The following is a 23,849-nucleotide window of genomic DNA, read 5'->3' on the forward strand; positions in this document are numbered from 1 at the left end:
AATGGCAACTCCAGAAGTTTTTGGAAAATCCCAGTGTATTATAGGCACAATTATTTTTCAGAGTAAATTAAATCTAGAAACCTTGGCTTATTAAACCCAGACTTTTCAGATTTTGTAACCTGTTATTTTACTGATTTTTTGGAGCAGGGGAAATAGAAAGACTCTCATACCAAAATTCACCAAAATTTCTTGACCAGCTAAACTGGTATTGAAAGTAAAATCATGTATTTTTAGAAGTATTTTTTTAATCTTTAAAAAACAGTTTCAATGGAACTTCACTATTATTTAAAGAAGAAAAAATCAGTATGATTTTTGGCATTATTGGCTGGAATTTGTTGCTATAATTCCATAAAAGGACATCAGTTGATCATGCTTTTCTTCTGAGGTTGGGGAAAATTTACCTCTTCTACTTTATACTCCTGTGATAGGAGCATTTAACATTTAAATGCTCTTTTAACTGATCTGGCATATTACAGGTTACAGGGTATGAGAGGAAAATTAAGTTTACATATATACCATATATAAAGCAGATTTTCATTAATAATACATATTTATTTCAAAAGTAATAGTAATGGTAATAGTAAGTAATAATAAGGAATTGATGATCAGACAAGAGTATGATAACCATGAAGCAATCTCAAAATGATTTTTTGGTAAATAATATGGTTTGACGTATGAGAAGTGGTATGTGTTGAAACACGAAATTCTTCAAGCATTCTTTGATGATGATAGCATTCCTTAGGAATTTTTTAAAAATATTTTATGTACACCAAAAATACCAGTTTCATATTTTATCACTGTTAGAAAAAAAGGCTTTCCAGTAGTTTTCCTTTGGGTTGTAATTTTTTCCAGGGGCAGAAACTATGACAGATTATCCATTTCCACAAAAGTGAAGCTAGTCCACCATTCTGTGTTCAATCAAAGGTACAGTTCATCTATAAAGTGTTGTCATTGTGTGTTTCAGGTAGAGAAAGAAACTAGTATGTCATAAATGCGCTGCAGTTATTTTCCATTTCTTGTTTCAGCAGCAATAAAAGGAGAGAGAGAGTTACACATTTATTTACTTGTCAGACTGGACAAAGTTCTTCAGAAAGAAAAATCGTATGCTACCTTAACCACTTTAGCAATTTTTGCAATCTAAAAGGAAAAAAAAAAGATTGATTTCTGTTTAGCCTGTTTTTTTTTTATTCTGTGGGTAACACTATTTTTTTTTTTCCTAGACATTTCTCTCCCTCAAAATTAAGGGGTTATTTTAGAACCATTTTACCGTGTTTCTTGAAAAACTAAAGTTCTCTAGGAGACTGTCTGTTCTGTACTTGAATATGTAAGTACTAACCATGTCTGAAGGTATTGAGATAATAGATACATTCTGTTTACGTGCTTTGTAGTGAGTTATTGTTCTTAAGCCTGTAAGATGCAGCTACAAAGAAGATGTAAATGGAGAATTCACTCAATAAGCCAGAAAGAGTGTTACCAAACTAGACCTTTGGGTCCACTTGCCCACACACAGTAAAGCCAAGCTCTTGTGAAGGAAAGTGCAGCCTTTATTGAAAGGCCAAGTAAGGACCTGAACTCTCCCATGGATTTCAGGGAAGGGTTTTTAAAGGCAAGATGAGGGAGATAGTTGCAGGGTGCCTGGTAAGCTCCTGCATAATTCTCTGATTGGTTGATGGTGAGTTAACAGGATGGCGTCAAGGGATTAACATCATCAGTCCTCAGACCCCAGCTGGTCTGGGACCTACGTGCTTATAGTCATCATGCAGTTAGCTTCTTCTGTCTAGTGGGGGTTTTAGTATATGCAAAACAACTCAAGAGTATGTGTCAGATGCTGTTATCTATGTCCTTCAGGGAGGAACTAAAGATTCTGTGACTGTAAATTGTTACCATTTCTCCTGGTCCAACTACTATTTTTTGTTACTACGTGTTCACATTCTTTCAATCATTAATTCTTGAGCCAGGCTTTTATGACTCAGTGGAGGCCTGGGGGAATAAATATTTTCTACAAACAAGAGACAGGCGGAGGACATGTGGCCGGGGTGGGGGTGGTGGGGACGTTTGTCCTGGGAAGGCCCCACAAGGTCCTGCTCAGTTATAAGAAGAGAGAGAATTCTCTTTTTAGGCATTTAGTAAGTATAACACTGTGTTCACTTTTTAAAATCTAATAATTGGCATCATTTGGAGAATAATACACTAGTTCTAGAGGCAGAACAAAGAAAAGGTACATTGCCTCCCTTTTAAAATATTTACTTCTCTGATTAAGTAAAATCCAAAGAAAAACACAATGTAGATATGGGATACAATATCTTTCATAACCAGCAATGGTGATAAGACTTTCCAAAGAAGGATTCATCTAGTTCAGTGAAGCTCCATGAGCCTATGGGGAAGAGCCCTTTTCTGCAACTTGCATTTTTAGATATTTTCAACATCCTATGGAGTGTGGGTTCCTGGTGTTATCATATGTCAGGCCTTATTAATCAGACCATTTTATACAGATTGCCATCTGCAAACACATCTGTAACTGGGTCAACGTTGTTCTGATTAAATTACCATGACTATTTTTCTTTCTTTATCTTTCCTTTTTAAACATGGGATGTGAAGCCTCAGATTCGTACTAACGTAACATTTATCATCCATATGTGGCAATTTTCTTCTTTGAGGCAAAGCATGACAAATCATTTAAGTGTTCACATTAGGAGTGCTAATCCTCTATGTCAGGAGTAGTCAAACTATAATCTGTCAGCCAAATGAAGGCTGCAGTTTATTTTTCTATAACCTGTAGGCTAAGAATTGTTTTTACATTTTTACAAGGTGGTTACCCCCCAAAAAAAGAATCTGTGATGGCGACCTTATGCCATGCAAAGCGTAAAATATTTACTATTTACTATCTGGCCATTTAAGAAAAAAAAATTGGCAGATCCCTGTTATACCTGACGGCATTTATATATGCAAACATACAACATGTTCCTCTTTTGTTAAATCTCTCATTTTCAGCTCTTACATTTTTTCCTTAGGCTTGCAGCCTATTACCCTCCTCTTGTTTCATATGCCATAGGCACTAGAGAAGAGTGTGTTGTTGCTCATGTGTGTAATCAAATGAATTTAAATACAATTAACAGGGCTTCCCTGGTGGTGCAGTGGTTGAGAGTCCGCCTGCCGATGCAGGGGACACGGGTTCATGCCCCAGTCCGGGAAGATCCCACATGCCGCGGAGTGGCTGGGCCCGTGAGCCATGGCTGCTGAGCCTGTGCGTCTGGAGCCTGTGCTCCACAACGGGAGAGGCCACAACAGTGAGAGGCCCGTGTACTGCAAAAAAAAAATAATAATAATACAATTAACATAGGTCCTTTGTTTTTCACCCCTCTGGTGATGTAGTTAATTTAGTAATATTTGATTTATTTCATTCATTTTACCCAGAAAATATTAATAAACTATATATGTGTACAGCAAATAAGGTACAGCCCCTGACCTCACATGCTTATAGTTTGTGAAGACAGAAAATTAAATAGGCATCACAATCCCTTATCAAAATATTCAGTACTACTACATAACGTAGAGCAGGTCATAGTAGAGAGACAAAATCAAATGGTGAATACTATGGAAGGCATTTGGAGAACTTGAACTCTGCATTCTGAAGGCCTACTTGAAATTGTCCAAATGTAGGAGAAATATAGGGAGAGGAAGTTTATGTAAGGTTCCAGGGTTGTAGAGAAATGGTCCATTCTAGAGTGAAAATGATACAGTGCATGATTGGAAAGCTGGACATTTATAACCAAATTTCTAGCTTCATAGAGCCATAAACAGGGACACTGTGATTGTCCCAATATTTTCAAGAAAAAGTAAATAATTTTCTAGTAGTTGTAGCCTATTATTGACTTAAAAAATAAAGAAAAGAGAAAGATGGTGACAAAACATATATTTTCATGACAGCAAATCATTAGACCTTTTGAGAAACCCGTTTAACTAGAAAGCAGTTGTTCCATTAGAAAATAAAGCTCACTGGCAGTGTCATTTGGAACTTATAAGCAGTGTCAGTTTTCTTCTCTTAGGGAGTAAATGGTCAGCCATGCAGGTGTTATCAGCAGTAACGAGGCACTTCAGACTAGGGGACGTAGAGACCGAAGAGTGGGGTTTCATTTTATTTTCTCCAGTACATACAATCTTATTAACTTGAATATTAAAGCTAAATAGTTGGTTTCACATTGCTTACTCTTAGCTGTGCTGTAGCCACTTGCCAAATATGACTATTAAAATTCAATTAACTTAAATTGATTTGAAAACTCAGTTTCTTAGTCATACCAGCCACACTTCAGATGCTCAACAGCTACATGTGGCTAGTGGCTACTGTATTGGGCAATGGAGATTTGGACATTTCCATCATCATAGAGTGTTATCTTGGAAAGGACTAGCAGTTGCATTAATTACAGTAAAGTCATTTCTGTTAAGTTCTCTAAATAGATGTTATTTGTCATATACCCATTCAGACAAGTTTTTCTTTTGCTATTGTACTTAAAGGGTTCAATCTTTGAATTTCAATTCTTTTTGTCTTAGCTAGATATGAATTCCTTCCAAGTTTTCTTCTTCGCATGGGATCCACAACATACAAAGCATTTGCAGCCATATTTACTTCTCAAGACTTAAATTTTAAATGTTTTCGTTGAAGTTAACATAAAGAAAACATATGAAGTTAACATAAAGAAAAGCGCCTATATAGCTCAGTAAATCATGTCAAAGTGAACCCATACATGGACCCTAACTAAAGTCAAGAAACAGAATATCCTTTGCTATAATTGTATTTATTGAGTAATTAATGTTTTTAAAAGAGAAGATTTTTAGGTTCTTTCTGTTTTTTTAATGTGATTAAATCTAAAGTTTCACTGAGTAAATTTTGGTTTATTCAAGAAATATTTAGACAGTTTTTTTAATTGTCAGTTTTTCTCTTATTTTCTTCCTTCATGATTCTCATAGTGTTGGCCTCCTTTGTTAATTATATTAATTCTCACTTCCTTAGCCATAGTTTAGAGATGTATATGGAGCTGAGGGGAGTGTAGACAAAGGCCAAATAATAAAATATTGAAGTTATCATATTCTACAGTTTAATTCTTTGACTGTTGGTTTTTACTAGCATTCCATATTCTGAAAATCTGAACCACACATCTAAATGATAAAACCACATACTAAGTGAGAATGGCCAGATATATTATTAATTTTTTTAGAGTAACCTTTTCTTTGAAGTATAACAGTCATGCAGAAATGTAATCCAACATTAGAGACGTTGCATGTCATTAAAAATATTCTTCCACAATTTAAAAAGCTGCAAGGTATTCCATCCCACAGATGTACCATGATTTAGCTTTCTAACTCCTGTTGCAGGTTTCTGGCTTTTTATCTAGTCATCTTACCCCTCTTTCCATAATTCTGCAAAAATGAATTTATCTGTGTTTAATATCTTTGTGCCAATTTCCAATTTTTCCTTAGAATAAAATTCCTAGAGGCGGAATTTCTGGGTCAAAAGGCGTGTGCATTTTTTGTTTGTTTGTTTGTTTGTTTTTTGCGATACGCGGGCCTCTCACTGTTGTGGCCTCTCCCGTTGCAGAGCACAGGCTCTGGACGCTCAGGCTCAGCAGCCATGGCTCACGGGCCCAGCCGCTCCGCGGCATGTGGGATCTTCCCGGACCGGGGCACAAATCCGTGTCCCCTGCATCGGCAGGCGGACTCTCAACCACTGCACCACCAGGGAAACCCCCTAATAAACCATATCTAAAATAAAACTTCACTGAATCAGTTTGAGAAGTAGGCCAGTCTTCATTGTAGGTGTTTAACAGCAATGGTAGTTTGATAATTTGAAGTGAAAATTAATTTCCACAGGTATTCATCACAGTTTTACTTATTATAGATGAAGCATTCTTAATTGAGTATTCGTAGACACTTAGGATGAGCTTTAAATTATTTGACTCCCTGAAATAGTATGCAAATCCTGAGGTTGTGTGTATATTGGGATGGTCCATACCTTGATCATATAGATTAATCTACTTAATTTCTGAATTTGTTCTTCCTTCTCTATCCCTGCCACCACTTCCCTAATTCAAGGCTTCAGCATGTCTTACACAAATTGGTTTGTTGTACTTGGGCGGGGGGACATGGCTTGTCCCACTAAAGCCATCTTTTATATAACCATTGGAGAGCTCTAGCAGCTATGGAAAATACATGGTAAAGATGAATATAAGCATTAATTTGATTATCTTGTCAATTCCCTGTAGTGGTTCGCATCTGAACTATAACTGGTGAACAAGTTTTGCTGTCATCTGCTCCAGGTGGAAAAATTCATCCTTTGTCTCTCTTTGCTTTGAACTCAGTGTTTTCCAGCTCTTTGGCATGTTCTTTCTTATCCCTGTCCCCCTAGATATCTCTATTAATACTATATAATTTGACTAAGGCATTCCCTTCTTTTCTTCAGGAATCCTTTACAGGCTGTTACTTTTCTTCATGCCTCTCTAACTCATACCTGGGACTATCCCTATCATTATAATTACCATAGCATGTGTGTGCAACTTTAGTGTGTGTGTATATCATGTTTCACTTGACATTGATCTTCTTGAAAGTAGGGCCTATGTTATTAATTTTTATATTCCTGGAGTCAGGCACAAGACCTGGGACACCAAAGGTGCTCAATAAATATATGGCAAATGAGTGAATGAATGACTGAATGAAAATGGATTTTCAGGTCTGCTCATTAATTTAAAATAATTCATTTCAACTAGAACTTGTTCTTATAATATACACATTAAAGACCTGATAATTCTAATTCTAATAATATGACTTCTGAAATTATAATACGTTTAACTTGGTGAACTTTTTATAGTAAGAACATGCAAGTCTCACAGTCATATGTGTCTGGACCCCTTTACACCAGCATTTGAAGAGATCAGAAAGGTCATCATTTCACAACTGAGGAATGGGTGGGGGGTGTTAACTTCAGTGGGTAGGTGTGAAGCAGCATGGTATTATATCACCCCAATTTACCAGTACTGTATACCAGGGTCAAAGACATTGGACCACTTTGATCCTTACATTTCCCCTCTTTAAAGTGAAATAAGGATGACCAGTTCACAGAGAACTCCTTTCATCGTTTTGGTATATTCCCTACCACACTTTCTCCAATGTAATTTTTCGTTTGAATTAATGGGGAAGAAAAGGAAAGGAAAGTAAGAGAGAGAAAAAAAGGAGAGAATGAGTTAAAACTACAAAACTTATGAAAGTAGTAGAATCTAATATTTATTGTTATCTTTTACTGTTTGTGCTTTTTAAGTGTGGTCTTTGGTGACTACATAGTATTCCTTAACGAGAATGCACCATATGTGTTTAACAGCATCCCCATTTTGGGACAGTAGGAAAGTTTCCATTTTTAGCCACGTACGTGTAATACGGCCTTGAGGGTGGAGCGTTGCCTGTGTGTTTGGAATCACTGCCATACTGTTGGCTCTGAGGAATGGAAGGCTCTCCTGTAGATACTCCAAAACTCTGCACCTGTGTGCCTTGCCACAGCAGTGTGTCGGTCCCTCTTCACCAGCAACTCTCTGACCATCCATTACAGTTGAGATTAGCCATCTTTCAAGAGAATGGAAACTGTCTCATTCCCCTTCACACACTACTTGGACCTTCTTCTTGTGCTCATGAGGCACTTTTGAGAACTTGACTCTCTCTTGATCCCTTCAAGGGGATCCAGTATGTGTGGTGGCATTTCTGACATCTGAGAGGGAAACAGCTGTATTTGAAAATATGAAGTTAGTAGATGAGCAAGATGCTCTTTGGGAAAGAAGAAGAACGAATGTTTTCTTTGAGAAGTTGAGCAGTCACTGTAACATACAGTAGACGATTCATGTCTCTGTGTAAATTGAATTGTGATTATCTTTCCCATACACTCAAAGCCTTATTTATTTTGAGTACATTATATAGATGCTGCTATCCACAGGATGCAGAGAGGATCCTATGTAATGTGTCACCCTCGACACTGCAATAGAAAGAACTCATTTGCTTACCATGTTATACATATTGGTCTGCATTTCCCCAGGCTGTGAATTACTCCCTTCCAAGGAATTTCTGCCTTGGAAGGATCATTAACTCTTTGAGGGTACCAGCAAATCAGGTAGCAGATTCACCTTTTGTGAACTAAAATTCTAAATCCAGAAAAGACGATGAGAGTTCTGAAGTCCATCTCCCTATCTTTGTAAGAGGATCGTCTCAGTAAGGAATGATTAAGATTGTGATTTTTAAGGAGGCATTCCTAGATTCAATTCCTTCCTCCATAAGGTTTAAAATTCCTCTATGCCTCAGTTTTCTCATAGGTAAATAATATCTACCATATAGTTTATTATGAGGATTAAATGATAGATAGAACTTAGATACTAATAAGAACTCAATAGGGAATTCCCTGTCAGTCCAGTGGTTAGGACTCTGTGCTTCTACTGCAAGGGCCACAGGTTCAATCCCTGGTCTGGGAACTAAGATCCCGCATGCTGTGTGGTGTGGCCAAAAAAAAAAAAACCCACAAACTCAATAAAAGCTAGCTATCATATTATTAGTCTTATTATTATTGTCATTATTAATTTGATGAGCTTCAGAAAAAATTGTGCACCTTTCTTCATGCCGTTGAGACCTGACTGTCCCTTTAAAACCTGCTACTCTGAAATAATAACCAACCCCAAGTAAACCTAGTCAGTGGAGAAGAATTACGGCCATTTTCTTTCCTTTTTTTTTTTAACTTTAAAAAAAGAGCATTACAGATAACCCCAGTTATACAGATTTTTTCTTGTTTCATTCCATTTAAGCTCTTAGGAGCACAAAGTTTTAGGTCTCTAGTCTCTTAAAGTAGTAAATTGTTTAAGCAAGAAAATAGCTGCATTGATAGGATCCTGATTAGCTTATTGGCATTTGGCTTTGTGGATGCAAATGCTGAGCGAAGATTTAGGATGCAAAGATCTAGGAAAGCGGTGTTTAAGACCAGCTCTGCCTCTTAGCGTTGTGACTGTGGACTACTCAGTGCCTCTACTTTTCAGATTCTTATCCAAATTATGGGACTTGGTAATCTCTGAGATACCTAGAAGAGCTAATATCCTGTGATTGATTCAGAAAGGAATCATGCTTTAAAGAATGGGGAATGAATTCTGCTCCTAGTTCCTCAGGTAAACTATTATTATGGTATAATAAATTGTTGGGAAAATTATTCTAATTTTCCTTGCCATTGGATAGATACAGCCATTGAAGCATTTCAGGTGAGAATAGGTTGTCTGGACAGCACCACAAAACCACTGCTGGGCTGGATTAAGTTCCTGACATAACAAGCTGATATAAAAGGTTATCAGAAGTGAGTTAGCCACACAGAGAATTGGCAGGTGTAGCCACTATCAGCAAAGCTTTGTCTGTCAACAGTGTTCCTAAAGGAATCACCTTCTCAGCAATGCCACTGTCCCTGCAAAGTCATTCTCTCTGTAGCTTTGAGAAACTCACTTCTTGGTACAGCCAAACCCTTTTCTATTCAATGTGTCTGCCATCTTTTGAGAAGAGCTTCCACCATAACGTGTCATGTTCATTTCTGTGACTTCATAGTATTTGGCACTTTCTGGGTCTTGAAACAAACACAGTGTCAGCAAACTCATTTCTTCATCCAGGAGGAAAGGGCCAGGTTGTTGTTGCCCAGTTGTTGCTGGTGGACAGAGGCTCTGTTTCCAGGTTTTCAGGGTCCTGGTATACCTGTGTTTACCTTGGAAACTAAGACATGCTGGGGTTTTTTGTTTTTATTTTTGTTTTTTAATCAGGGGTATAGTTGCTTTACAATGTTGTGCTAGCTCCTGCGGCACAGTGAAGTGAACCCGCCACATGTATACACATATTCCCCTCCTTTTTGGATTTCCCTCCCATCCAGGTCACCAGAGAGCACCAAGTAGAGTTCCCCTTGCTATACAGCACATCCTCACTAGTTTTCTATTTCATGCTGCCTTTATCTCAGAAATCACTCTTATCCCTGCACGTCTTGGTTCACCTGTGAGTGAAGACTAGAAACTTCTCTTTTTATCTGACCTCTTGTTTAAAGAAGAGTATTTTGATGTTCTGTTGACACACTGATTACGGTGGAGCAGTGTCTGACTCAGCAATTAGGGTTTAGTCAGCACTTAGGGCAAAAACCATGTATAGTAAAAAAATGCCTTTAGAAATCCGTTAAGTTTGACATAAAGTGCAGCGTAAGTAGATTTGTGTACAATTCTATGAAGTAAAATACGTATGTGAAAAATGCATATCTTCAAACTAGAACCACACTGCACACACTGCAAGCTGATTACTCTGAGAGAGGTTCCCAGGGACCGACACCCCTTGTAGGCACAGTTAATTTGTGTCTCCCTGTTCACTACCCTCCTGGTTATATTTAGTGCATGGAAGGGCAGGCAGACTCACTCAGGCTACTTAAATTCTTGTTCCTCTCCTTCTCTCTTTGTCTCCCTAGATGTGTACAATTAGAATATTATAAGCTAAATACCCAAATGATGTGGCTCCTCTATAGCTAGGGTTAGCTCTATATTCATAGAGGGGAAAGATGATTTAAAAGATGTTTCAGTAATAGGCTGCTGCAGAGAATCAGTTTAAATTACTTTTTTTTTTTTTTTTGCGGTACTAGGGCCTCTCACTGTTGTGGCCTCTCCCGTTGTGGAGCACAGGCTCAGTGGCCATGGCTCACAGGCCCAGCCGCTCCGCGGCATGTGGGATCTTCCTGGACCAGGGCACGAACCCGTGTCCCCTGCATCGGCAGGCAGACTCTCAACCACTGCGCCACCAGGGAAGCCCTAAATTACTTTTTGATGCATCAAAGAACACTTATTGAGCACCTATGTTACGGACTCAGTGTTTTGTGTGCCCCCTCGAAATGCATATATTGAAACCCTAACCCCCAGTGTGATGGTTGGAGGGCCTTTGGGATGTAGTTAGGTTTAGGGTGATGCCCTCATGATGAGATTCGTGTCCTCATAAGAAGAAGAGACAGGAGAGTCAACTCCCTCCCCACAAGCACACATGGAGGAAAGGCTATGTACGCACAAGCTGGAAGGAGGCCCTCTGTAGCCAGGAATCAGCTCTCACCAGACACTGAATCTGCTGGCACTTTGATCTTGGACTTCCCAGCCTTCAGAACTGTGAGAAATAAATGTCTGTTGTTTAAGACACCTGGCCTGTGGCATTTTGTTATGGCAGGCTGAGCTGACTAAAACAACTTACTGTCCTCTTGATCTGGATTTTTTAAACCAGGGAAAGAATGCTGTTGCCTGCATGTGAATGTAAACGTGATACATAATAGAGATGACATTACAGATCACTGAAGAAAAAAATGGACTGGTAAATAACTAACCTGGAAGTACTATGTTATCCATATAGAAAAAAAAAATCTATACCATTCAAATATAAAAAAAATCTGTTGCATTTAGGTTAAATACCTAATTATGTAAATAAAATTTAAAAAATAAAATGTAAGATGATTTCTTATAAACTTAAAATAAGAATGAGTTTCTTTAATGAAATGTAAAATTCGAACCTTGAATAAAAGAGTTGACATATTGATCCACATAAAAATATCCTGTTCAATAAAAATCACTATAAACAGCCAAGTCACAAACTGGGAGTAGATGTTTGCAACACATGTAAACAATGTAGGATCAATATTTCATAGTTATAAAGCATTTCTATAAATTAGCAGGACAGTAACTAATAGGAAAATGGACAAATGAGGATCGAAGCAGGCAATTTCTAGAAGGGACCATACTGGACTGATGGATAAAGAATTGATAAGATGTTCAACTTCACTAGAAATTGGTGAAATATATGAGAAACAAGGAGATCTAGGAAATCGGTAAAATATTTTAAATTCTTACAATACCAAATGTTGGTAAGGGTGTTTAGAAAGGGACATTTTTAGACCCTATTGTCTTTTGCATAGCTTGATAAGCCTAATTTGCAGAACAATTGTGTAGTATCTAGTAAGTAAAATTGTACCCATTTTTAACCTAGCAGTTCTGTTACTAGCTGTGATTTTAGAAAAACTCCCTAGTATATGAGCAGGGAAACATATACAGACTTAATTATGGAATCATTTGCATTAAAAAATTAAATACAGTACATAATGTTTATTACAAGGTCTTTCTTTTACTTGTTTTTTCATGTATTTATTTATTCAGTTTACATGGTCTATACATAAAATCACTTTAAAACCTCTAAATTATCTCATGTCCATTAAATGGAAACAGTAATGCTAGGCCTGTTTAAATTACAAGAAAAAATCACTCTATACCAACAAAGTGTTTTAAAAAACCAAGGTCAAAGGAAGTAGTCTTGGGGGAGAGGCATTCCTGAGCTGGTGGCTGGATCCCAGGAGCTGCTGGGCGAAAGAAGGAAAAAGATGCTTTCAGACAGGAGTGGTTTGATTAGAGCCCAGTGACACAGCTAAAGGGAGTTAATCATAATTCCATGTCTATGTCCAACATAGTAAATCTCAAATGCAGTGTCAAGAGAAAAATAAAAAAAAGCATATGCCATGGCAAAAAGACAAAAAGACTAACAGCATTTATCGGGTGTTATTCTATGTTGAGCATGTTGTAAATACAGTTTATATAAAGTTTAAAGTAACAGGGAAAATATTGCAAATATTGTTTAGGGAGAAATATTTTGTAAAAGAATAATATGGACAGTAATGATAATCACCAAAGTCATTAGAGGGAGTGCCTGGGAAAGGGCTGGTGGGGGAGGATGTGGGAGATTGAGCAGCAGTTCACAGAAAGCTTTAGCTATATCTCTATATCTGTGAAGACCTAGTCCATTAAAAACAAAAAGTTTTGAGGCAAATTTGGCAAACTGAATCTGTGGTGTGGTGAATATATGAATATACATTACTTTTTCCCCTAGGTAAGTTTTAGTCTATTTGAAATATTCTAAATGTTTAGAAATTTTAAAATTGCCATTGCAGTTATTTTTGCAGTGTGTTTAACTTAGCAGCTTTGTGAAATGTATGGCAACACAGGGTAAATTGCCCTATACTTAATATCTCCAGTGGTAACAAGGCATTATTTAGAAATTTCACCCAGAATTCACCTCTGTAAACTCTGCAGTAATGAAGTAGTTAAGTTCAGGACTTCTATATTGATCAGCATTGCTTTGAATATAATTCAACGATTAGTGCTAGAGGAATACACACCTGTGGGAAGGCAGAATGAACTAAGAGGACTCAGATCATCTATGGATTCACTGCATATTTACATTTTTATATGTTTACAGTGGAAAAAAGTTAAGTTGCACAATGAAAGCATTAAGAAATATGCTTAAAACTTCCTGCTCAACAAAAAATGCTATAAACAAATTTAGTCAACTCACACACTGATTTTAAAATCATTAAATCTGAAGACATTGCCTCCATTTTCTTGAGTTTAGTTAGGACACTTCTGGCTGCTTAATATGAATTTTCAGATTTAAATTGGAGTAAAGAGAATGAATGAAGAATATGTATAAAAAATTAATAGGTATCTTTAAAATTTTTTCTATTAGTTTTCTTTGGTTACATTTAGATATCATGCCAAAAAAAAAGCAAGTACTAAGAATGGAAAACAAAGATTTTTCAGCTGAGAGGATTTATGACTTTATTATCAAATATGTAGTCAGTCATTCAAGCAACAGTTAGTTATTGAGTATGTGCTCTGTGCCAGGTACAGTTGTGCTGAGGAAGGAGCAGAGAACAAAGTAAATGAGAAACCCCTGCCCTCATTTTATTTGTGCTCGAAGGAGGAAGGGGTAGAACTTACTTTCTCATTATCTAGTGCCCATATACAAGGAAACCTACTAAATGGTAATTGAGAATCTTTGTGGTTTGGGGAAGGAAAGGGGTGGGGGGAGTGCACTGAATGGGATTTCTTGGATAACCGTAATTACAGAAGGAAAACACGCACTGGCTTCTCCTATTATATAAATGAGAACGTTTATAGTAATTTTCTGAGAATGGCATTCTCAAATGTTTTAAGTGCAGAAGAAGAATAAATGGTCGAGTCTGCTTTTCAGCTGTGCTATGACTGCCTGTTTTACTCTTTTTCCTTCCCAACTCTACTGAGCTTATTACTTGATTGATGGGTTTTTCGTTTTCTTTTTTTTTCCCTGAAGAGTAAATTATTGTCTTTATTCAGTAAGGAGTTCAAGTGAAATGTAAAGTACTCTTTTATTCAACTAGCTCTTTACTTTCTTGTTAAGACCTTCTGTGTGTGTCAGGCACGGTCCCAGGCTCTGTGTGTTCAGAAATGCACAGCTCCTCCTCCAGGGGGTCTGTGGTCTAACAGGCCAAATGCCAGTGCCAGTTGTCATGCAGCATGGCAGGTGATCTTAAGGAGGGCTAGACATAGTTCTGAGTGAGCAGTCCTGCCTGAGGTTCAGAAGCTGTGTAGCTGGAAGATTTTTTTCGTTGTTGGGGCTTCAAAAATGAGTGATGGTTTGCCAGATGTGAAGTGTGAGGTGGGCTTCCCAGCAACTTCACAACTCCGTGACTCCCGTCTGTCACTCAGTGCATTCATTGCCTCAACGTGCCGTAGCTTCTGTATGTCATTCATTCGGTCATTCATTTATCCATTGATCTATGCCATCAAATTTAGTATATGTATTATACTCCTTTTGTGGGCCATTTGCTAAGCAGTAGTGAAATGTGTAAGAAAGATGCTGCATTTACCTTCATTTTATATGTCAACACCAATGGCTAGAGTTATTGGCACGTAGGCATTCTAATCCAAAGATTTTTGAATTCAAAATATTGGGTTGGCCAGAAAGTTCCTTTGGATTTTTTGTAACATCCACGGAAAAACCCGAAGGAACTTTTGGCCAACCCAGTGTGTGAGTTATTATAGTCAGATGGGTAACATGACTTGGTTTTGAATAGAAGTACTTAGTTATATTCTACAGTGAACAAGAGCATTTAGAGGTTATATAATGCATCTGATCATAGTATCGAACCTGATCAGAAAAACAAAGAAAACGGAATTCTTCTGGAGCTTGCTTTATATACTTGTTTCCACACAATCCAAATAATTCCCATTCACTACAATTCTGGGAGAACACAAGAGCACACAGCAATTTTAGGTAGGTTATCTTGTTGGTTCTGACAGCATCCCTATGGATCATGAATATAGACTCCATGACTTTTCCAGAAACATAGGAATAGTATGTGGTAGAACTCTAACTTGATTCTAGTGTTCACTTCACCATGCCCATGAGAAAACTCTGAAATTCCTAGATGCCTCTCATACTTTTTTTTCTTCTGATATATCTTTTTATAGTTTTAAAGTAACTTTTTTTTCCTTACTTAGCTTTCCTTTAACAAGAAGGCAAATATTTTCTTTTTTTTTAAGTAAAATAAGTAAAACAGTGGGGTAATGTAGCTACCAATATAAAAATGTTTACATTTCTAAAATATGGTAGATTTAGGGAACTGTGAACATAGCCATTTGTGTGTGTGTGTGTGTGTGTGTATAGAAATATAATTTCAATAAATTAGATTTCGTCACAAATACAAAATTATATTTTTAAACATATTGATATTTCACTTCATCATATGATATAACCACGTGCTGAAAATGAAGATGAATTTGGAATTTCAAAGTCACACGCAAAAGTATAATCCATCAATGGTCCTCATTCTTCTTGGTGAATCCTTCCCTTTTAGGGTATTTCCTTTCACTGAAATGACTGGACATAAGGCATGTCAATGCAAAACATAAGTGAAGAATTTAGAGAAGCTAAATTTTACCAGGGGAATAGATGGGAAGTAGAGATTAAGGAAGCAGGGAGCCATGGAAAAATGTTGGGTGGAATTGAGAGGGGCTTAATGTAGCGTAAGGGAGATGGGCTTTCAAGAGAGCTCCGAAGTCGGACGAGTGGAAACAAGAAAGTGATAGAGAGCTATAAGGAAGGGTCAGCAACTGTTTAGTAACTGTGCGCCTCTGCAAGACCCCAGTGCCTGGTGTTGTGGACTCAGTGGAGTTCTCAATATTCTTGAGGTCTGGAAAAACATGTTCTCGTCAGATGAGAAGAAAAGATCTAAAAAAGATAAAGCAAGTCTGAGAGGTGGAGTAGAAATTGAAATTTAGGACTATTGTCAGTGGCACACTATGAGCAACTTTTAAAAGGCTTGTTAGGGTAAAAATGCACTTTTTGGCTTTTTAAGAAAGCATACCATGAAGAAAGAAATAATTGATCATATACTCAGAGCTAAGCATAACTATTGGCTTGCTGTCCCTACCATAACAACCAAAAATTGAGGGGAAGGGAGAGCAAAGATGCTGATCTTGGGAGCTTCAGATTGCCACAGCAGCCAGCAAACAACGATTGGACCGTGGATCAGTATTTCAAGCAAACAGTCTTGACTGTTTTACCAGCATAATCCCAGGACCTTCACTTTAAGCCAATGTTCTTTGCCCTAAGAAAGCGTCACACAAAACATTTGTTTCTTTGTGACTGAAGAACAATTAATTTAGTTCAACTCACTTTGTTGAGCATGTACTATATGAAAAAACCGTACCTAGTCCATAAATCCTAGTTCTCCATGACCATAACCACTGGAGGCTGCTGTTTCAACATACCAACAGAGGCAGTGAATCTCTAGAAGCAAAACAATCTAGGCCAAAACAAATTAGTAAAGGATGTCTGAGGGTAAGTGGTTTTTTTTAATTGATATAAAATTTATATCCAGTGAAATGCACAGTTGAGTACTCTCTTCTACATGATTTTTTTTCCACCTTGAATTCTGTGAAACCAGTTTGCCCTGGTCTTTCTCCTACACCTTTGGCTATTCCACCCCTCTCTCATCATAGTTACCTATCGCTTCACTAAATGTTGATATTCCAATGTCTGACTTCTTCTCTTCTCAGGTTACATATTCTCTTTATACTGTGTTGCTTTCAATAACCTCATCAACATCACATCTACAAATCTAGACCCTATTTCCCATCTGCTCCATTCGTATATATCCAGCAAGCAATGGGACCTCTTTGCTTAGTGGTCCCATAAGAACTTTAAATTTGTCATGTGCAAAAATGAACTTATTGCCTCTCACTACAAACATGCTTTTAATTATGTTTTCATTATTAGCACTAAGGAAAACATACTATTCAAAACAATTCAAGCAATCGAGCACTTTTGTGTGATAAGGGATGTGTCAAACATTATAAATCAGGTAACCCTCTTTTGGGAGAACTGATAGTTTAGCCATTTATTCACGCCAAACCTGGCCATCATTCTGGAGCTTTCCTCCTTCCTCATTGCACCCACCCAGAATCCCCCCAAAATTTCACCTCCCCCTCGTCATCGTGGTCCTTGCTTCTTTCTCTGGAATCTCTCAAATCTGTTTCTTTCTTCAATCACTGTCCTTGTCAAAAATCTTTCTACTTTCTTTCCAGACTTCCACACAGGGAGTATTGTTACAACAGATTCAGACTCCGTTCCTTAGGCATAGAGGTAACGGAGGGATGAATTCTGATTGGAGATTTACTCATCAACCATGTATTGAGTTTCTGTTAGGCATAAAATAAGTCTATTAAAGTAGCAGAACAGAATTAGTCCGAGTGGAGCAAACGAGCTGAGTGGTTGAGTAGTCGAGTCCCGGAGACCGGTAGCGCTTGCAGCATGGCTGACCAGCTGACTGAAGAGCAGATTGCAGAATTCAAAGAAGCTTTTTCACTATTTGACAAGGATGGTGATGGAACTATAACAACAAAGGAGTTGGGAACTGTAATGAGGTCTCTTGGGCAGAATCCCACAGAAGCAGAGTTACAGGACATGATTAATGAGGTGGATGCTGATGGTAACGGCACAATTGACTTCCCGGAATTTCTGACAATGATGGCAAGAAAAATGAAAGACACAGACAGTGAAGAAGAAATTAGAGAAGCATTCCTTGTGTTTGATAAGGATGGTAATGGCTATATTAGTGCAGCAGAGCTCCGCCATGTGATGACAAACCTTGGAGAGAAGTTAACAGATGAAGAGGTTGATGAAATCATCAGGGAAGCAGATATTGATGGTGATGATCAAGTAAACTATGAAGAGTTTGTACAAATGATGACAGCAAAGTGAAGACATTGTACAGAACGTGTTAAATTTCTTGTACAAAATTGTTTATTTGACTTTTCTTTGTAACTTATCTGTAAAAGGTTTCCCCCTATTGTCAAAAAAATATGCATGTATAGTAATTAGGACTTCATTCCTCCATGTTTTCTTCCCTTATCTTACTGTCATTGTCCTGAAACCTTATTTTAGAAAAATTGATCAAGTAACATGTTGCATGTGGCTTACTCTGGATATCTCTAATAGGCCCTTCTGCACATCTAAACTTAGATGGAGTTGGTCAAATGAGGGAACATCTGGGTTATGCCTTTTTTTTTAAGTAGTTTTCTTTAGGAACTGTCAGCATGTTGTTGTTGAAGTGTGGAGTTGTAACTCCGCGTAGACTGTGGACAGTCAACAATATGTACTTAAAAGTTGCACTATTGCAAAACGGGTGTTTTATCCAGGTACTCGTACACTATTTTTTTGTACTGCTGGTCCTGTACCGGAAACATTTTCTTTTATTGTTACTTGCTTTTTACTTTGTTTTAGCCACTTAAAGAAAATCTGCTTCTGGCACAATTTGCCTCAAATCCATTCCAAGTTGTATATTGCTTTATTATCTTCATGGTGCTATGTCCCTCTCTAAATCATCTAGTTTATTATTTGGTTTCCTACTTTATAGTCTTTCTCCACTCTCGTATGTAAGCTTGCTAAGGACAGGGGTGTGTTCTAACTTGTTCATTACTCCATCCTTATTGTGTAGATACAGTGGTAAACACACAGTAGGTGTTCAGGAAATATTTGTTGCATGTTAACAAGTAATCTTCCCTCCAGCCTTAAATGAGAGTTTTTGACTGGCGCAGTGATTCATATTCACCTCTGCGGATTTGTATAATACCATTATGAAATGTTGCTGGGTGTGTTATCTGCCTCATAGGGATATAAGGATATTATAAGGATTAAATGAGATAATGTATATGAAAGTTACTTTGTTAGAGAAAAAAAAACTTATAATAGTATTTATGATCACTCTCCTGATCTCACAGATGAGCAGATGAGAAACCTGGAGCCCCAGTGGGTACATAATCACCCAAGGGCACAGATATCAGCTCTTATATCTTCTGCCAACCATCACAAAGATGCTTTTACATATTTTTTCCCCTTTATGCTGAATGTCCCTCACTGAAAGGTCATAAGGATGACAAAGATGTTTCTGAAAATTAGAAAGGGAGGAGTAAAGCCACTTTTTGTTGAGAAAGGGCATGCAGATCAGTAAAAACAGCCACAGGGAATATAGGAATGAAAAATTCAGGGTAGAATTTGGCCTACTGGCCCAGATGGTAAGGGAATAAACTAGTTGCGATGTTTAATGTGAAGCTATAGAAAGGATAATAGGTTTGTGAACAAATGTTCCAAACTCTCAGCTCAGGGTATGATTTCCCAATTCAAGAAACTTCTCCCCTGAGGGTAACAAGTTTTACTCAGCTTTTGTGCAAAGAAACTGCCACTATTTCATATTTTCTTTTCTTTTTCTGTTTCCTTAATAAAAGTATTCAGTATTACTTGGTGGAGTTCTGCCCTATTGTTTGATATCATGACACTTTCTTCCAGGCAGTGCAGTGTCCTGTCATTGGGAGCCATTGGTGCTAACCAGAATGGTGTACAGTACCAGGGAGTATGCTAGTATATTGAGTTATATCTCATATTCTTATGTAATTCACAAACCAGCCCTTTAAAAGAACTCAATTTCGGACCTGTGTGATGTCATTTGTGGTATACTTAAGCCACACTTTATTTTTAATTTGATATATGCTCATTAAAAAACATTATCTTACTTGCTTTAGGGTCACACAACTAGTAAGTGAAGGAACTAGTCTTCCAAACTCCATTATTTGCATCTTTAAAAATTGTTTAGCATTTATATGAAGGCAAAAATTAACCTTCCAGCTCTGTTATCAATTTCTATATCCCAGTGGATATACCAATGTCCTCTGAAGTTGCGTAGCTCTGATTTGTCATGAGGTGGCAATGTAACAACACCTTGAATTGGATCTATGATGAATTCCCCCACCTTGATGAATTTCTGAGGGAGCTGTCCAGAGCTGAGTTTGCTATGGAATGGCCACTGAGTGAGGAGGCATGAGAACAGACTTCTAGGGCTTGAATATTTGATTTTATGCATATCCAGTCTTAGCTTCTAGCTGAAGAATCCTAATGTGGAACCCTAGGAGAATTTGCTTTCTGGATTTCAAATACAAAAGTTCAAAGCGGTCAGGTTCTATTTAAAAAGCCCACATGCAAAAGTAAGTGAAGTACCTTGAAATTGCCAGTGAAGAGGTCATCGTGAAATCTACAGAGTAAAAAAATGAGTTTTAGAGGAGGAAAATATGTTTTCAAATAAGGGAATGTATATTATAGCTTTTCAAATTCCATTCATTCAGAGAAAGTGAATAAACAGGGATAAAAGACCTTGAACAAGACTCCTTTTCATGTCTATTTAAATAAGAACTTTATTCAATTTGTGGTACTATTAAATAGGAATACAATATTAAATAGCTTAAAATTTATAGTGGTATTTCTTATATCCAAATATGTGAAAAGAATTTTATATAATTTATTATGGCTCATCCTGAGGTGGCTCTGAAATTATGAATTGTGAACACTGTCTAATACTTTTCCCTAAAATATTAATAAATTTATACGTATATATTCTTAAAAATTCAAATATTATATTAAAATAATGTTCATATTATCATTTAAAGATCTAGAATGTAATTTCCCAGTCTTGATTTTAATTCGATTATATGAAAGCTGAAAATATAAGATTGTAACATGTTTTTTTAGATTGTGGTTGTTTTTTAAAAAGTCATTCACCTGTTGAATCATTCCGTAGATATATAGTGGCACATTCCAAGTTGTGGTCACGTGGTTCCAGCCTCCATTAGACTTATAGTCTAGTGCAGGAAAGGTTAAGTAAACTGAAGCTTAAAATGCACGATAATAAGTGCTATGATGGGGTTGGTACAGCGTATTATAATCACACACCGCAGGATCCTCTTATTTGAATTTGGTGGGGGGGCTGGTCAGAGAGAGTTCCCAGGGAAAGTGATATGGAAGGTGATACCTGAAGTATTAGTAGAATTCAGCCAAGCAAAGAGATGGAGAAGAATCTTTCAGTCACAGTGAGCATAATATGTGAAAGTATGGAGACAAAAGAGGATGTGGTGTTCTTCGAAGAAGAGAAGTTAAATTTAACTAAAAGGTAGAATTCTTAAAAGATAAAACAGGAACTGGGGATAATAAATAAGACTGAGACAGTAAGCTGAGGTTGTACCATGGAAGCATGACCATCCTTCTAAGAGCATTGGGATTCTGTAGTAAGGTTTTAAATAAGGAAGCTGCCTGGTCAGGTTCACATTTTAGAAAAGTCATTTCAGTGTGAAGAAAAGATCACGGTTAGGTGAGAGCCTAAGTCTAGAGGCTGAGGGACTCTTTTGGAATCTGCTATAGTGGTTCCAGATGATACATGATGCTGGCCTCAACTAGAATAGCACTAAGTGTTGATGGAGAGAAGTAGCTGGAATCATCATTTTTTAGAAGATTAAATTGAGAGAGCTTCGCAGCTGTTTGGAAGTAGAGGAGGGTGAGGATATGAGGTCAGGGAAGCTAATTAGATTTCTGGAATCTGCAGCAGTGGTGGCTGGTTCCACTTCCAAAGATAGAAAACACAGAAGTTTGCAAGTGAAGGTAGTGAGATCATTTGGGGCATAGAAAGTTTTATGTTTCTGTAGGACTCTAAATGAAATGGCTAGCAGAAATTTGGGCCTGTGGATTTTGAAGCTCAGGAATGAGATGTGACCTAGAGATATAAAGTTTAGAACTTTTATCAGGTGGATGGTAATTGAGCATTTAGGAATGGACGATATTACCCAGGGAAGATGTTGAAGAGATTCTCAAACTTTGGGGTCAGATGAATTACCCAGGAGGTGTGATAAAATTCAGAATCCTGGGCACCAACTCCAGAGTCTTACTGAGTAGGTATAGGATGTAGCTCACAAATCTATACGCTTGACAAATAGAGTCCCTTACCATGATTTTGATGCAGATGATCCTCTGACCCCACTTTAAAGTAAAAGGAAAAGTGGATCTTGCATAGGAGCCTAAGTAGTATCAGCACATAAAAGATGGACAGAGGAGGAGGAACCCGGAAATAAGGCTGGTGAAGAAGTAACTATAGGTGTGGAAGGAAAATTAAAAGTATAAAATATCACTAATTACATGGAAAGAGAATCAGTATAAGAGAAGGAATCATCGACAGGGCCAGAAGTGTTGAGACAGGAAGTAAAGATGAAGGCTGGAATACACCTACTACATGTAACAAAAGGGAGGTCATAACAAAGTTGGCAAGAATAGTTTTAGTAGAATAATGTGGGCTGAAGCCAGATTGCAGTGGATTGAGGGTTGAATATGATATGAGGATGAAGAGACATGAAGCAGAGACAAAATCTTTTAAAAGAAGTTAGAAGGGATGGAGGAGGTTGCTACAGCAGGATATGGGTAGGGGTGAATGTTTTAGGAAGGAAACAGCGTGAGTCAAAGTCTTATCTCACCCTTGGCCTGCTCTTATCTCTAATTTTTGTGGAGCTTTTCATCTTATCAACTTATGAATCGTTATATTATACAATTCAGCAATAAAAAGAATGGGTTGTGTGTTAAGTTTATGTCGAAATTTCTAAGAAACTACCAAATACTTTTCCAAAGAGCTGTTCTGTTTTACATTTGGATATTGGGGAGCAAATTAAGGTGCTGCTTTGTGTTTTGTGCATTATGGTTATGCCAAAAAATACTGAAATATGCCTGAATATTAGCCTGACCCCTAGTGGTGATCCACATCCATGGGGCTAAACGTGGAACTGAGTTTTTCTACCCTTTCCATCACATGAGCTGCCACTCCACCTCCATCGTTTCTTGCAAACACATAACAGTAGAGAGATGGTGTAAATATGCCCAAACAAATTTAGATGGTGTACTGTGGGGTCCAGTGGGGCAGAAGGATGGAAGTCCTTACATCCTGCTACCTGCTTGAGATCAATATCTGCTATCATAGCTTAAGCATCACCACCATCCGGGGGACTTTGAGAACAATATTGAACTTCATTTAAGCTCAATTTCCTCATATTTACAATGAGGATTATAGTAATGCCTACCTTAGAGTGATGTTAGGATGATTAAATGAGATTGTGTATGTAAAGCACCTAACACAGTTCAACCCAGAGTTGACATTCACGAAAGAGCAGGTGTTCATATTTCATAACGATAAAAACAATCAATAATGTAGTCAAATACTACAATGAAATTTTATTCATGATATTTTTTTTCTGGTTCTCATTTGCTTGCATTCCATGTTAATGTTCTCTATTTCAATTGGAACCTCTTTAAATTTAGGACTAGGTTTTATTTGATAAAGATAAAAGCCACAACCATACCAACAATAACATCCTCTATTATTTTAGAGTAACTGTATATCAAGACATTGCTAAAATATTTCTTATGTAAAATTTAATGCTGAAACAGTTTTATGAGGTAGGCAAAGATCTCAGATGGTCTATGTTAAAGATTTTCATCTGTATCTTTTTCACCCAGACCCCACATCTTGACTCCTTGATGTGCTGGCCCTGCCAGTGGCAATGATAATATCGGTTACAGCTGGTTGATACAAGAAATACAAAGATTATGTACAAAGT

At 37.4% G+C, this 23,849-nt stretch overlaps 2 protein-coding genes and 1 pseudogene across 3 annotated transcripts in view; all 3 read left to right on the plus strand.

Annotated features, from left to right (window-relative positions):
• LOC125961821 (AT-rich interactive domain-containing protein 1A-like) overlaps positions 1-23,849 on the plus strand; it is a 469,905-nt gene that overhangs the window by 296,101 nt on the left and 149,955 nt on the right. The window lies entirely within an intron of this gene.
• LOC125961664 (ferritin light chain-like) overlaps positions 1-23,849 on the plus strand; it is a 438,815-nt pseudogene that overhangs the window by 244,586 nt on the left and 170,380 nt on the right.
• Positions 17,615-18,193, plus strand: LOC125961827 (calmodulin-1-like). The gene has a single exon (XM_049700859.1). The coding sequence runs from the start codon at positions 17,683-17,685 to the stop codon at positions 18,130-18,132; it is 450 nt and encodes a 149-aa protein (XP_049556816.1). The 5' UTR covers positions 17,615-17,682; the 3' UTR covers positions 18,133-18,193.

The sequence above is a fragment of the Orcinus orca genome, chromosome 17 (assembly GCF_937001465.1).
Source record: "Orcinus orca chromosome 17, mOrcOrc1.1, whole genome shotgun sequence".
In the NCBI taxonomy this organism is placed as follows: Eukaryota; Metazoa; Chordata; class Mammalia; order Artiodactyla; family Delphinidae; genus Orcinus; species Orcinus orca.

Coding starts and splice junctions, on each gene's coding strand:
- LOC125961827 (XM_049700859.1), top strand. CDS start 17,683: ATGGCTGACCAGCTGACTGAAGAGCAGATTGCAGAATTCAAAGAAGCT.